This window comes from Phasianus colchicus, chromosome 2 (assembly GCF_987193195.1).
Source record: "Phasianus colchicus chromosome 2, bPhaCol1.hap1.1, whole genome shotgun sequence".
NCBI lineage: Eukaryota > Metazoa > Chordata > Aves > Galliformes > Phasianidae > Phasianus > Phasianus colchicus.
In genome coordinates, this window is record NC_143437.1 from 70,502,089 (window position 1) to 70,515,427 (window position 13,339).

Here is a 13,339-nt window from a genome sequence, read left to right on the forward strand (position 1 = left end):
TTATTTTTACTAACATGAATGCATCATAGCAAGCATTGTTACAGTACAAAACATCTAATTTCGACTCAGCACTGCTGATCAAGTCATGGCCTTCCCCTCCCCCTCCTTTTTAACACTTGGCACAGAAGCATGTGTTTGTGTTTTGCTTCTTTTCTTCTGGATATATAAATTGCTTTGTACATTCATAGTGCCTGATGTCATTGTAAGACCTTTCCACTGTAATTACATTTGGCTCATCTAGCAGTCTGTGAAGTGACTGCCTTCAGAAATACTTCATTCTCATACGATGTTGTCCTTTGGCATGCATAAATTCACATGTGTTTGTGAAGTGTTTAGCTATTGTTATACTGTACCTACACTGTCTGGAAAAGCATGTGTAACCTTTTTATCTAATTGACTGATCACTGACTACTATTCAGAAGAAACAGAAAGATATTTACACATCACCAGTTATGGAGCCTCTAGGATTTATGATAATTGATTTCAATTCCCATCTGGTTCCCACTCAACAATGAAGTACATAGAGGCCCTGCTAGACAGAAAACCTTTCTCCTTAACGGAACTCAAGAAATCAGTTTTAGGGGAATGATAAAACCTCCATAAGGTATCAGGAAAAAATATGTGAAGAATATTAGGCATAATTATCTCAGTAGATTTCATAACTCCCATATCATACCTTTATGTGAAGCACCCTGAAAAGAAAATGAGACCTCTAGCCACAAAAAAAAAAAAAGGAAAGAAAAAAAAAATAGAAGACCAACTTCAAAGCAAGCATCTGCATAGCAGAATCAGTGCAGTCTCCTTAATTTGGTAGGTTTCCAAATCCAATTTGTTTATATATGTCATCTTTCAAATTCCATAATCTAATTGTTTGGATAGCAGATGCCCTCAAGATATACTGAGAATCATGTATTGAAGGGCTGTTTGTATATTTATTGAGATTATATCTTTAATTACATGTTTAAAGAATTAAATTCAGAATTTAATTGTTCTCCTCTGATTTGCATTACTCCATTAATTTCGAAGCTCCAAAGAATCTTAGCTCTTCCTTCTTTACTATAAAGATCTTTTTCATGAATCTGAAATATGCAGACTGCTGTCTTCTTACTCCTCGTTCTGTTATCAGAAGATGGACACACACATATGATCTATTGTAGTGAGTTTAGGACTTACTACAACTGAAAAAAAAGTAGCTTTGAAATACTAACTATAATAATTCAAGAAATACTTGATCTGTAAAATCAACTTTTCAGTATTCCTCATGGAAGTTAACAATAGCTCAATGTGAATTCTGTGTGATATGAGATATTAGGTACAGCCATTTCCAGTGGAAGCTTTCTGCTATGATATTAATATTTTAACTTCATAGTAAACTCTGTTATGTGATGGCATCTGTTGTCATGCACTCATGATTATTTTGTGTTTGTAGAGCTTCTAGATCTTCAACCTTTGCCTGTCACAGCCTTAGGACATCCAGAATATGAAGTTCTCTACAAGTTCACACACTTCAATCCTATCCAGACCCAGATATTTCATACACTTTATCACACAGACTGTAATGTTCTTCTTGGAGCACCTACAGGTTCTGGAAAGACTGTTGCAGCTGAATTAGCCATCTTTAGAGTTTTTAACAAGTATCCCACATCAAAGGTTTGTAATATAGATTACCTAGAACCAATTAGTATATGTTTTCAGCAGCCTAGAAGTCTAGGAAGACTATTGGAAACTGAATTTTGCTTTCTCCAATTTATAATTGTCTGAAATGCATATGCTTTTATTTCAAATTTATATATTAATCAGTGTGCAATTAGTATTAAATCTGAAAATGCACCATACCAACATACTAGTTTTCCTTTTCTGTAATTGCCTGCTTTACCTAAGTTGTTTTTGCTTAGCCTTTAATCTTCTACTAGCAGTAGTTCTGTTTTAAAGCTATTAGTTACCCTCCATGTCAATACAGCTAGCCCCATTCTTCTCATATTTAAATAAATAAATTGTAATTAATTACTACAAGCCTATTCTCTGTTACACCTTAAAACAAATTGCCTAAAGCTCAGCATTTCTTCTTTGGGGAGTTTTGTTTTCAAAGTGAATATGTGGCTGTATCTTGACTTAGACATCTCATCTTAGGTACCCACATTTTAGCTCTAAGGTTTTTGGAAAATACATCTAATTGTTAGATTTAATCAAAGAATAGCCTTTCAATTGATCAGAAATAATGTACATAAATCACTTATTTGTCTTTGAAATCTTAGTATCTTCAGGCAATTTGTTAGTCCTGGCTATGATAAATAAAGCTCAGACTTATTTTCGGGTTATGTACCGGACATATGAAATAGCCATTTTTTCAAGGAATATACTTTTTTAGTTTTAATAAATACAAAAATCTGGCTATATGTTTTAAAAAACATATGTGAATTCTTTGTGCAGCAGTTTCTTCCATCTTAGACCTTCCTAGAGATTCAGAATACTTAATCATAAACCTGTAAAATATATCTGTATGTCAAGGTGTTCCACCCTGTACAGCAAGCTTCTTTGAGGACAATATTATGTCATTTTACTCAAAGTAATCAGCTTTATAATTTAACTTGTATTTTTTTTAATCAGTAAGTGGCATATCTAGAAATCGGGTAAGATATTACATACTGGAAATTCGGATTGTTTTTGTTCTAGAATGCATGTTTCCAGTTTTCCAGTCCTGGAAAATATGATTTTATTTATATATTCAGTGGATTTTTATATTATATTTATAGTGCAAAAAATACTTCCAATTCAGTGAGTTATTCTTTTATTTTTCTATTTATTTATTTGTTAAAGGCTCAGTAAACAAAGTGATGTTTTCAGGTTTGTCAGGTAATTTGAGGAATATGTGCTTTAATTCATTTGCAGATAATGACAAAATCTTGCAAGTAATATTTTCTTTTCATATTGGTACAATTTAATGAAAGTATCTTGGTTTTTTTGTTGTTGTTGTTTTGTTTTTTGTTTTTTGTTTTTGCAGGCAGTGTATATTGCACCTTTAAAAGCACTCGTTCGTGAGAGAATTGAGGACTGGAAAGTTAGGATTGAAGAAAAACTTGGTAAAAAGTATGTTTCTCCTTACCTAATCAAAGAAATGAGAAGCAAAAGAACAGCCCATCAAGTATGGATAAAATCTACAGAATACTTTTGAGTATTTCAAAATAGATTTTGCTTGTATATAATCCTTCAAATTTCTAATAGTTAAAAAATTTTAAAATGCTACCAGTAGTCATTGTGAGAGCAAAATCAAAAGTGAAAAAAGAGGTATACTGTGATGTCTACATATTTTCATTCTCATTACTTGCCAGTATATCAAATATGAAGCTGAGATTTCTCTCAGCAGTGTTCTTGGTAATTGAAACTGCAATTCAAAATAAGCATTCAATGGAATCCTCATCTATCAGAGATCTCGTAGAAGTTACATGAACCAGCGTTCATATATTGTCTTTCTTATATAAAGTATGGAAGATAGATTTGTTCCTTGGCCTCATGAATCTCTTGCTGATCTTCATAGGTGTTGGGAGATCAGCTGTTACTTTATGACATATAAGGAGTATCAGTCATGTTGATGTTTTCCAAAGTTATACTTGAATTAAAAAATATACGTATAGGATATAATGCCTTTCATTCACCTATATACAGATTTTTTTTTGAGTTAAAACTTAAAGCACACCCCAGTATTTAATAAAAGAAGGTACTACTCAGTGTACACAAAATTACCAGTGAGATTACTGCTGCTATCATAGCAGTAACTTATTTACTGGCAGCACTTCTATAGTTGTTGCTGTTATTTAATGGTGTGTGAGAATAAATTATTTATTTCATCATTTTAAATTATTTTCAGGTGGTATTTCCTTTTTGAGATTGATTTTAGTATTTGTGACTTAATTGTTGAATAGAAGAAGCACTTTACTTTGAGGGATTTTTATTAGATGTAGAATGTGTTACAGAAATGTCAAAAATATTCAGTCTAAAATGATGGATCTCAAATAATGTCTGTAGAAATTGAAAGCATAATAAAGTAAAACAGCTGGAAGAATTCCACCAATATTCCCCCAAAAATGACTCTAGCATAATTTCTGTTCTACTATTGATGGAGCTTCACCAACAAATGCAGATATGCTACAGTCCAGTCTCATTATTCAAACCAGAGATCTACACACATCAGCAGGCAGCAACTTGTTTTAGAAAGCTTTTGTGCTATGACAGGATGTTATGAATCACGTTGTAACATAATGCTATTTCTGTAGTATCTTCCTTCTGAAAAATAAGCAATATATTGTTTGGGACTCATATTCACCCTCTTCATTTTTTATAGTGTTGCAAACGAATGATATTTGGTATTTATGTGGTATTTGCTAGAAATTTTTTTTTTATCTCAGAACAGCTTCTAAAATCTTGTTAGAAGTATTTGGTCAGAAACAATCTGATTTTGTATAATTTTGTTTCTTCTCTTTTTAAACATTAATGTTTCAATGCTAAGATGTTCTGAAGCACTATGAAACCAGTTTTATGTAGTTTGAAAAAATATCTTTCTTGATTACAGGGTTGTAGAGTTGACTGGAGATGTGACTCCTGATATGAGAGCTATCGCTCAAGCTGATCTGATTGTTACTACCCCAGAGAAGTGGGATGGTGTCAGCAGAAGCTGGCAGAACAGAAGCTATGTTCAGAAAGTTTCCATTCTCATCATAGATGAAATCCATCTGCTAGGTGAACATAGTTTTCTTTCTTGTTATTTTTTTATCAGAATCATAGCTAAATTTGAAGAACTGTGCTTGCACTTTTTTTTATCTCTGTTTTTCAATGTACTTTACATTTACTAGGGGACGAGAGAGGCCCAGTACTGGAAGTCATTGTGTCTCGAACAAACTTCATCTCATCTCACACAGAGAAGCCTGTAAGAGTAGTTGGCTTATCCACTGCATTAGCAAATGCCAGAGATCTTGCTGATTGGCTAAATATTAATCAGGTATGAAAAATGTTTCAGAAGATGTATTTGTGCTGCAGGAAAGCAAAACAGTGATTTTTCAGATAATTCAGGATTATACTTGAAAAAAATGTTTTCTTGTAGATGGGTCTGTTCAACTTCCGACCTTCAGTACGTCCAGTTCCTCTAGAGGTACACATTCAGGGATTCCCTGGCCAGCATTACTGTCCTCGCATGGCTCGCATGAACAAGCCTGCATTTCAGGGTAAGCAAGCTCCCAGACGTTTTCCCTTTTTATGTATAAGCAAGATTCTGAGCACTTTTCGCAGTACATTTGCAGCACACTTACGGTATGTATTACCGTCTGTCCTCTTGGCATGTGTACGAGGGATCTGCATCTGCTAATGACCCAAAGCTATTTGTCTGAAATGTAAAGAGCACTGCACATGCAACATATAACGGTGGAATGTAGTGTATTTAGAACATAAGAATAAAATTAGTACTAATGAAGGGAAAATAAAATATGTTTCCTCTTAATGTTTGACACCATGAAGAAACATTTGTGTAAAAATATTTGGAATTTAAAAAGCAGTAAAACCATTCATATTATTAATCTGCTGAGGCCCTTTCATATGGACCACTGTATGTAAGCATTAAAAAATTGTAAACAGAAGTTGCAAGTCAGGCTAACCTCACATAATTCTAGTTTCAAAGCAATAACCATAAAATTCAAAATTTGTAGTGCATCCAGATATGCTTCTGTTTCCAATTTTTTATTCGCAACAAAACTAGCATGCAGGATAGATTTAAGAAAAACTCTTATATTTTATTGGAACATATTTTATCTTGGTTGCATAAGGAATATTTATTATATCAACTAAAAATAACCTCCAGTATAAATTTTCTAATGTGAACTGTTGTTGATTCTGAGGTGACATTTGTGAGGTGACTTTTTAGCTGCTTTAATTATCCTTATGACAGAAGCAAAGTATTGATTGTGGACTAGAGACCAATCTTGGCAGCTCAGATTATTTACACCTCCACAAGAGCATTGTACAAAAACACTAATGAACAATAAATCTGTCTTGGGCTGTTATGCCACACCTGTTCCAGAAGCAACAGAAATCCATTAGATACTGGGCTTTTAAAATCTATAGATATACTGGCATATATAATTGTAAGGTATAAATACACATTAATTATCCTTTTTCAATAATTTCACGATTATATAGTATGTGTATATGCAGGATAGTATTCATAAACTGAAGAATGATATGTAAAGTTGTATAGTATGAAATAATTTTCAGAAATAATTCATTAACAAAATGAGTAGAATGAGCATTACATGAGAAAACAAATATGGATTTCCTGAGAGCATATTCAAAGTACATACAACTGTCTAGACTTCTAGTGCTTGTTGATGTTAAAAAAAATCTGTAGACTTTTTCCCCCACTTGTTTGCCATGATGTAGTGAAAGTTATAACACTTCAATTTAATCCTTATTCCTGAGATCATAAAAAATTGGTGAAACCTGAAACTTTTGAAACATGGGCAGAGCAAGAAAATATTTTTTAAGAAAGTCCTAAGGCATAATTGGTTTAAATGTGTCACAGTAATTAATAAACAATATTTCTTTGTTCCATGATGTCCACCATAAGCTATTCAAAGGTTACTCTCTGCCACTTAAACCCTTTTTTTCTATTTTTACTACATTGAAATGATATTTTGCAGGCAGACATGAATTTATGCAGTCTGTAAATCAAGTCAAACAGGAAGCAAGTTTTGGGCCTTGATGGCACCTTGCCAAAGACAACATATCCTAATAGCTTAGAAAAACATAACTTATTTATTGGGCTAAGACAGAGAAATGCACAATTTTTGAAGTCTAAAAAGCTTGTCCAGCTTCTGTGTTTCATTTTCTTTTTTTTTTCTTTTTTCTTCTCTAATTGCTTCTCTTAATTTTTTATATTAAAATGATCACCAAAATAACAGAGCAAATTAGCTCAAACTCAGCTGATCAGTTTTGTCATTTTTGATTCAGAGGTGTTTTATACTCAGTTGTTTCTGTCTGTCAGAACAAAGTATATCAGCAGAGGTATTACAGAGTATATCAACTGTGTAGGTATTACAAGCAGAATTTGTGGGTTTTGTCATTAAAGAGCCCAATTCTCAAGTTCTGTTTTTCTCAACAGCAATTCGAAGCCATTCTCCAGCCAAGCCTGTTCTTATTTTTGTGTCATCCAGACGTCAAACAAGGCTTACTTCCTTAGATCTGATAGCTTTCCTAGCTACTGAGGATGATCCTAAACAATGGCTGAAGATGGATGAAAGAGAGGTAGAATAATATTACCTGAATTAATTCTGATTTTCTGCTGTCTTATTGTTGTCTATTTGAAAAGAAATTAATTTAAAAACAAAGGGTGATTTGAGGTAAATCTTGAAACAGATGTTTCAAGTGTGTATTAAAACTAGCATTAAGGCTATTTAAACATCTTTGTAAGGTCTGAACTCTAGAAAGGAAATCATTTTGTTTTTCCTGCTCATGTATTAGTGCTAGTTCCAATGTCCTATACAACTTACATCACATGATACAAGTGTTTAACACAAATGCAAATAATAAAAGGAGCAGGGCTATGTTCTCCCAGGTTTACAGCAAGAAAACTGTGGCATGTTGCTGTTGAATAAGAATTTAAACCAATTTTTTTCATTGTTTTTCTTTTTATGCAATATAATCTTTAATTACATTTTCTTGTATTGTTTCTCCTAACCATTCTTTAATTTATTTAAAAGAAAAATTTCAAATAATAAATATCCGTTCAGTATTCTGTTTTGTTTGCATTCTACAAAATGTATACTAAATTTTATTTAATGATTTCTGTTCCACACTTGCTCTGAATACAGAACACTTTATTTCCTTCTGGATTAGTAGTACTGATTCCATTTTCCATCATTGCTTTGAAAAAAAAGTTGTTCAGATTTCCTAGATTTTGGAACTTAGCTTTCTCTCACCTTCTGCATGGGAATTTCTGTGTTACAACCAAAACACAGCAAAATGCTCACAAGTACCGGAGAAAAACTGAATATTCAACAGTTATGTGAAACGTATATTTGTATACCAAAAGTTATATTCCAAAAGTATGGATTTCTAGATAAGAAAGAACATTTGCCTTCGCTCTTCACAAAACAAAAAAAAGAAAAAAGAAAAAAAAAAACAGAAAAAGAAAAGAAAAAAAAGGATATTTTTCTCTGAGATAAAGCATAACATTTATATCCTCCCTTGCTTGGATGGATTTTATAAGAGAAAATGGATGTCTTGGCTGACAAACTGGTAGTACTAAAACATGTCTTAATCTGATGTTGCTTTTCTAATTTTACAACTTCCATTTAACTTGTTTTCTTGAGTGTAACAGAAATGTTTCATATCAAAATTATTACTGCCTAATAGAGCTTTCTAGTACCTTGAACTGGTTTGCTGTAGTAATCTCACCTACAGTTAGAATACATAACATGCAGCTTGCTCTATATGACTTGTATTCAAATAGCTTCCCCAGGTCCTGTGAGCCCCCTGCTGTCCCGAAAAGAACCATATCTGAAGGAAGGTTCTTCACTTATGCATGAGAAACTTTCAGACTTTCTGGAAGAGGGTTTTCTATTAAAAGTATTTGAATATGGGACTTCCTGTCTTGCACCCTGTCAGAGGCTAGACATTTTCATCTGTTTCAGAATATCTCTCTGTAGGTTTTGAAAGAGGAGCTGACAAGGGCAAACAGACTGTCTATTTACTATTTGATAACATTTGCATATGATTTGTATTTAACTTAATAACCTGAGTGTTTGGAGCATAACAAAGATGCTTACCACGTTATTTAGTTACAGTTATGTAAGTACAAAACGCTGAGGATTATGTCCACAGTTTCCACAGTTCTTATGTCTTACCAATATCTTGCATAAAATAATTGTATGAAGTTCTGAAGAACCTACAAGATCAACTGGACATTGCTTTAGGTAACCGGGGAACCAGTTTATAGTTTTGTGTTTTAAATGAGCAGTGTTAACCTGAATTTCATTTATCATTGAAGCAAAGGACAAAGCTATGGTAATGCAACATGCATTGCTTGCTTCTTTATGTATTTACAATATATATATATATATATATAATAGATATTATGTTTTTAATTTAAATATTCTAACTTTAAGTTATATTAAATTCAAGCTTGAATTAGGTGAAATACACAAAAATGTCTTTATTGCTTTATAATTTTTTACATACTAGAACAAGTTAATACCTTCCATACAGAAGGTACAGTAGACACTGCCTATCCTCAAAACTTTCTCACATAATTCCAGTGTTTCTCAACACTTTTTTCTTAGAAAAAAGAAATTGTTGTTGTCTTTTAACCATTTTTAAAGCCTGGCAGTTTATGTTTGTCTTTTGTAGACCAATGTTCATTGACTTAAAGGCAAATATCTTAATGTGAAAAACACTAGTAGTTGTTAATTGTGAAGTGTGTTGAGATATAGGAGATTTTTCATAAATGGGTGTATACATATGCAGGCTTTATGACTGCACTTGGCACTCTTTTTCCTTCGTCCCTATTTGTATGATATTAATTTAGATCAGTGTAAAATTCTGTCAAGAAAACATTGGTTATATTCATTTGATTGTGTAATTCATTTTGCTACATGATGCCCAAGAGTTATTCTATGCTTATGTTAGCTTCCCAGTAGGCAAGTTTAATAAGGCTACTTCAAATGTTGTAAGCAATGCTATCCATAATAACATCTGGGAGAGTCATACTGAGGTAGACACAGATTCTTAGAAACACTGAACGGTTCTTCTCTGCTAGCCAGTATGGCATCTTCTCAGTTGAGGTAACAGAGAGATTCAGGATTTGTGGGGGACTGGGGGATTTGTGGGGGAGAGAGAAGCCAATGTTTTGTCTTCGGTGTGTAGCAGCTGGATTATGATCTTAGTTTCCTTCATCTTCTTTGTAGATCCTGTAGTTATTGAATTTCTCTCTGCTGTGTTAGCCTCAAATAGACTTTCATTTGCATCTCCTATCTATAGAAGCCCATCAAGACTTCTATTCATAAAACTCAAGATTATTCTCTTCCCAGTCCTCTCTAGTAACAGACAAAGCCACCTTCTCTGCCACACAGCTCCAAGTATCAAGTTCAGATGATATTTTAATTAGTTATATTTCAAAGGACATGAACTTCTGTGAAGCTTCTGGAATACGTATCTGTGTATATAAATTTACATACAGGAACAAATTTTCATCCATTGCCACCAAAGTAGACAGAAGCATCCCTGCATCATGGGGAAATCACAGATCTTCTCTCCCTTATAGGAATCAGTGGTCTAACAAGTGCAATTGAATTATAGTTGAAAAGGAGTTTTATTCTACTTCCATCTACGGAAAATGTATATTGCCAAAAATTCCATTCAGTTTTGGAGTGGATTCTTCCTAGATGTTTTTCCTGGATTCCAGTTTTTAGCTCATACCTTTGTTCCCATAGTACTCAACTTGTTGAAAGCTATTGAGAATGTTGAGACAAGTCAGTCTTCATAAGATGAGACAGTGCTTGATAAAGCTTGTTGTTTCTAGTACTATTGTTTACCCTGTTCTGCTGGACTTGTTAATTCACAAAAACACATCAGTTTAATTGATTCAATTCAAATTAATTTCAGGCTCTGTATGATTTTCATTAAAAAAATGTACACTTAAATATCTCATGTCTAGTTTAGTCTGAGCAAGGAGACCTCCAAAAATGTGCTTAGGCATAGCGCATGCAAAAATTCTGTTGTAGCAGTTAGTTCTTCAGGATTTAAGCAGAACTGCTCACAGTTTGCCAAAGGTAGAGTCTGAGTCTTTTGAAGAGGTAAGAACAGTTACCTATCCTAGAGCCTTAGAGATGCATTTATGCATTGCCTTTTTTCTTTCTTTCTTTCTTTCTTTCTTTTTTTTTTTTTTTGTAAAATGCATTGTCCATACACATTCCAAAACCAGCTTTTTATCCCTCTTAAAATGTGTAGTCCAACACAGAGCTTATTTTTCACCAGAGTGAAGAAACAGTTGAAGATGCCACCTTTGCCATTTTTGACTGTTTGCTCTAGTTTCGAGGACTCTTCAGTAGACATCACTCTATAAAGATCTTCCTCAATATTACTTATGAGGCACAGGTGCATCATGACAGCAGTGTGAATAGGCAGTGCATCTCAAAGAGAAGACTGCCACTCTAAATTGAGTAATTCGTCTCTTCTTTTTATAGTTCATCCGTGTCAGTGGGCCAGCAGATGCCAATGAAAAAATAAAACCTTATGTTTACTCTGCTTTTTTGTGTAATCTTGAGATGATTTATAAATCTGCATGAGTTATAAATCTGCAATTACTAGCTAAAATTCAGACTTCAAGCTGTCAGCCAAGATTGTCATGTTCAAGCTTGTGACCCATTACTTAAGTTGTTAAAAGGGACAGCAGCTCAGATTATCCTTTTAAAACAGAGTGCCACCAGTTTGTGATGGTAAGCCTGTATGTGATATACACTGCTCTACATCTGGAGCTGTCTGAAGAGGAACAAGCTCTTCTCTTTCTCTCGGTGGTGGTGGGAGATGTTGCAATCTTTGTAGAATTTCTTAGAATTAAGTTTTTAGTTTCTTTATTTTTCTGTAATGTTTTTACTGCTTTTTGTTTTAAACCTAAATCAAAAGTACAAAGTAGTATTTATTGTTTATTGTTTGGAGATAACATGCAGTTCTTAATAGCAAACAAGCAAAGCATTTTCTGGTTTGCTTGGTTGCTTTTAAATAAATTTATTTTCTGGCCAGATACTTGGATTTTTTTTCTTCTGATATTTGCACTGCAAGAGAAGAAATGTACCTACGTTTACAGCTTTAACTTTAACCACAGTGATTTCTGCATTCTGCTGTGCATCATTTTACCATCTGCATCTTGTTAATGTTCTTTATGAGACCTCTAGAAATAACCAAAATCCTTTAGCACAAGCATACCTGCTGTAATATTCAAAAGCATCCATACCAAGGAATATTCAGCTCCCACTGAACACAAGGGCATTTGACTGAAGGGTGTTCATTGATTCCAAAAGAATGAATCAGGCTCATACTGATCTCAAGATTTTAGAGATGTGAGTGTATAAACATGTGTGCTAATTGTGTGTGTGTGTGTGTGTGTGTCTACAGTATGTGAAAATACGCATAGATATATGCCTGAAAGCAAATTAAATTTTACCATAAAGTTGTGTTTTGTATTGCTGAAAAATAAATAAATAAATAAATCTAGAACTGTAGGAAAGACAAAAGATGACTTTTTCTTCTCTTAACTTTTAAATCAAATAACCTGTTATCTCCACGTTATTGTTCTGAAGTAGTGCTGTGCTATCAGACAGGAACAGAAGTATCTGGTCTGTATTATGAATAGGTATATTGAAGTCTTTCTAATGAAATGTTAGTTTTAAAAGTATAGATTTTAATAATATATTTCAACTATTTAAAGCTTTTCTTTAATATTTCTTGAAAAATCTTATCTGAAGTGTTCTGAGCATTTTGTGGTGTGTGGGAAATTTCTGGAGTATGAGAAGTCAGATTTAAATTTTTTAGGGTGACTTACTTTTCTTGTCTTTAAAGATCAGGTACCAAGAATGATTTCTAAGTGTTACACTCATTATAGAAGTTCAGCTTCCTCCTACAAGATGTTGTTTTTATGACACAAAAGTGTGTCATAAAAAATTAACATTTACTTATAACAAGGAGATGTTTTTATTTCACTTAACATCTGCAGCAGATGTGAAATATGTAATTATTTTTTTAAAAGACTCCATAACTTTCATGATTCTTTTGTTTGGCACATCTTTCTTCTATTGGGCATTTTAGACAATTGATAAGCATTATTCAGTGGCATATGGTCTGAGTCTGACGTGCTTTGAAAAGAGTACAGAGTACTAATAATGAGGATTCTGTGAAAATGGGAAAACCAGCACAACAGATATGCTTTGAGAAAGTATGGGTTTTTAGCATCTTGAAACAATATATCACACTCAAAGGGACAGAATTGGGCTGCACAATCTGTTAGCTCATTCTTGTCCAATCTGGTCTCCTCCTTTCTTTTGGAGCCAGCATTGTCATCAACTTGCTGAATTATACTCTGACTGGAATGTATTTCAGGCACAGGGTAATGTATCTACTTAAATGGAATCCTATCTTTCTACAAAAGCTTTTTAAGTATAATAAATTTAAAAAATAAAAAAAGTTCTATTAGCTTAAAGTAAATGGTTCAACAGTTTACATATGTGCAAGAACAAAGAAAATGACTACTTACTAGTCTGAGAGAAATCTAGCTTGTTCAGAGATTAGAATATACAAGATCAAA

The 13,339-nt window shown here is 33.2% G+C and overlaps 1 protein-coding gene across 3 annotated transcripts in view; it reads left to right on the forward strand.

Moving 5' to 3' along the window:
- ASCC3 (activating signal cointegrator 1 complex subunit 3) overlaps positions 1–13,339 on the forward strand; it is a 252,676-nt gene that overhangs the window by 179,376 nt on the left and 59,961 nt on the right. For all 3 annotated transcript variants that reach the window (XM_090135956.1, XM_031611074.2, XM_090135957.1), the window contains exons 25-30: positions 1,430–1,650; positions 3,002–3,087; positions 4,568–4,734; positions 4,848–4,993; positions 5,096–5,216; positions 7,145–7,287. In XM_090135956.1, the coding sequence (XP_089992082.1) occupies positions 1,430–1,650; positions 3,002–3,087; positions 4,568–4,734; positions 4,848–4,993; positions 5,096–5,216; positions 7,145–7,287 (884 nt within the window). The remainder of the gene's footprint in view (positions 1–1,429; positions 1,651–3,001; positions 3,088–4,567; positions 4,735–4,847; positions 4,994–5,095; positions 5,217–7,144; positions 7,288–13,339) is intronic.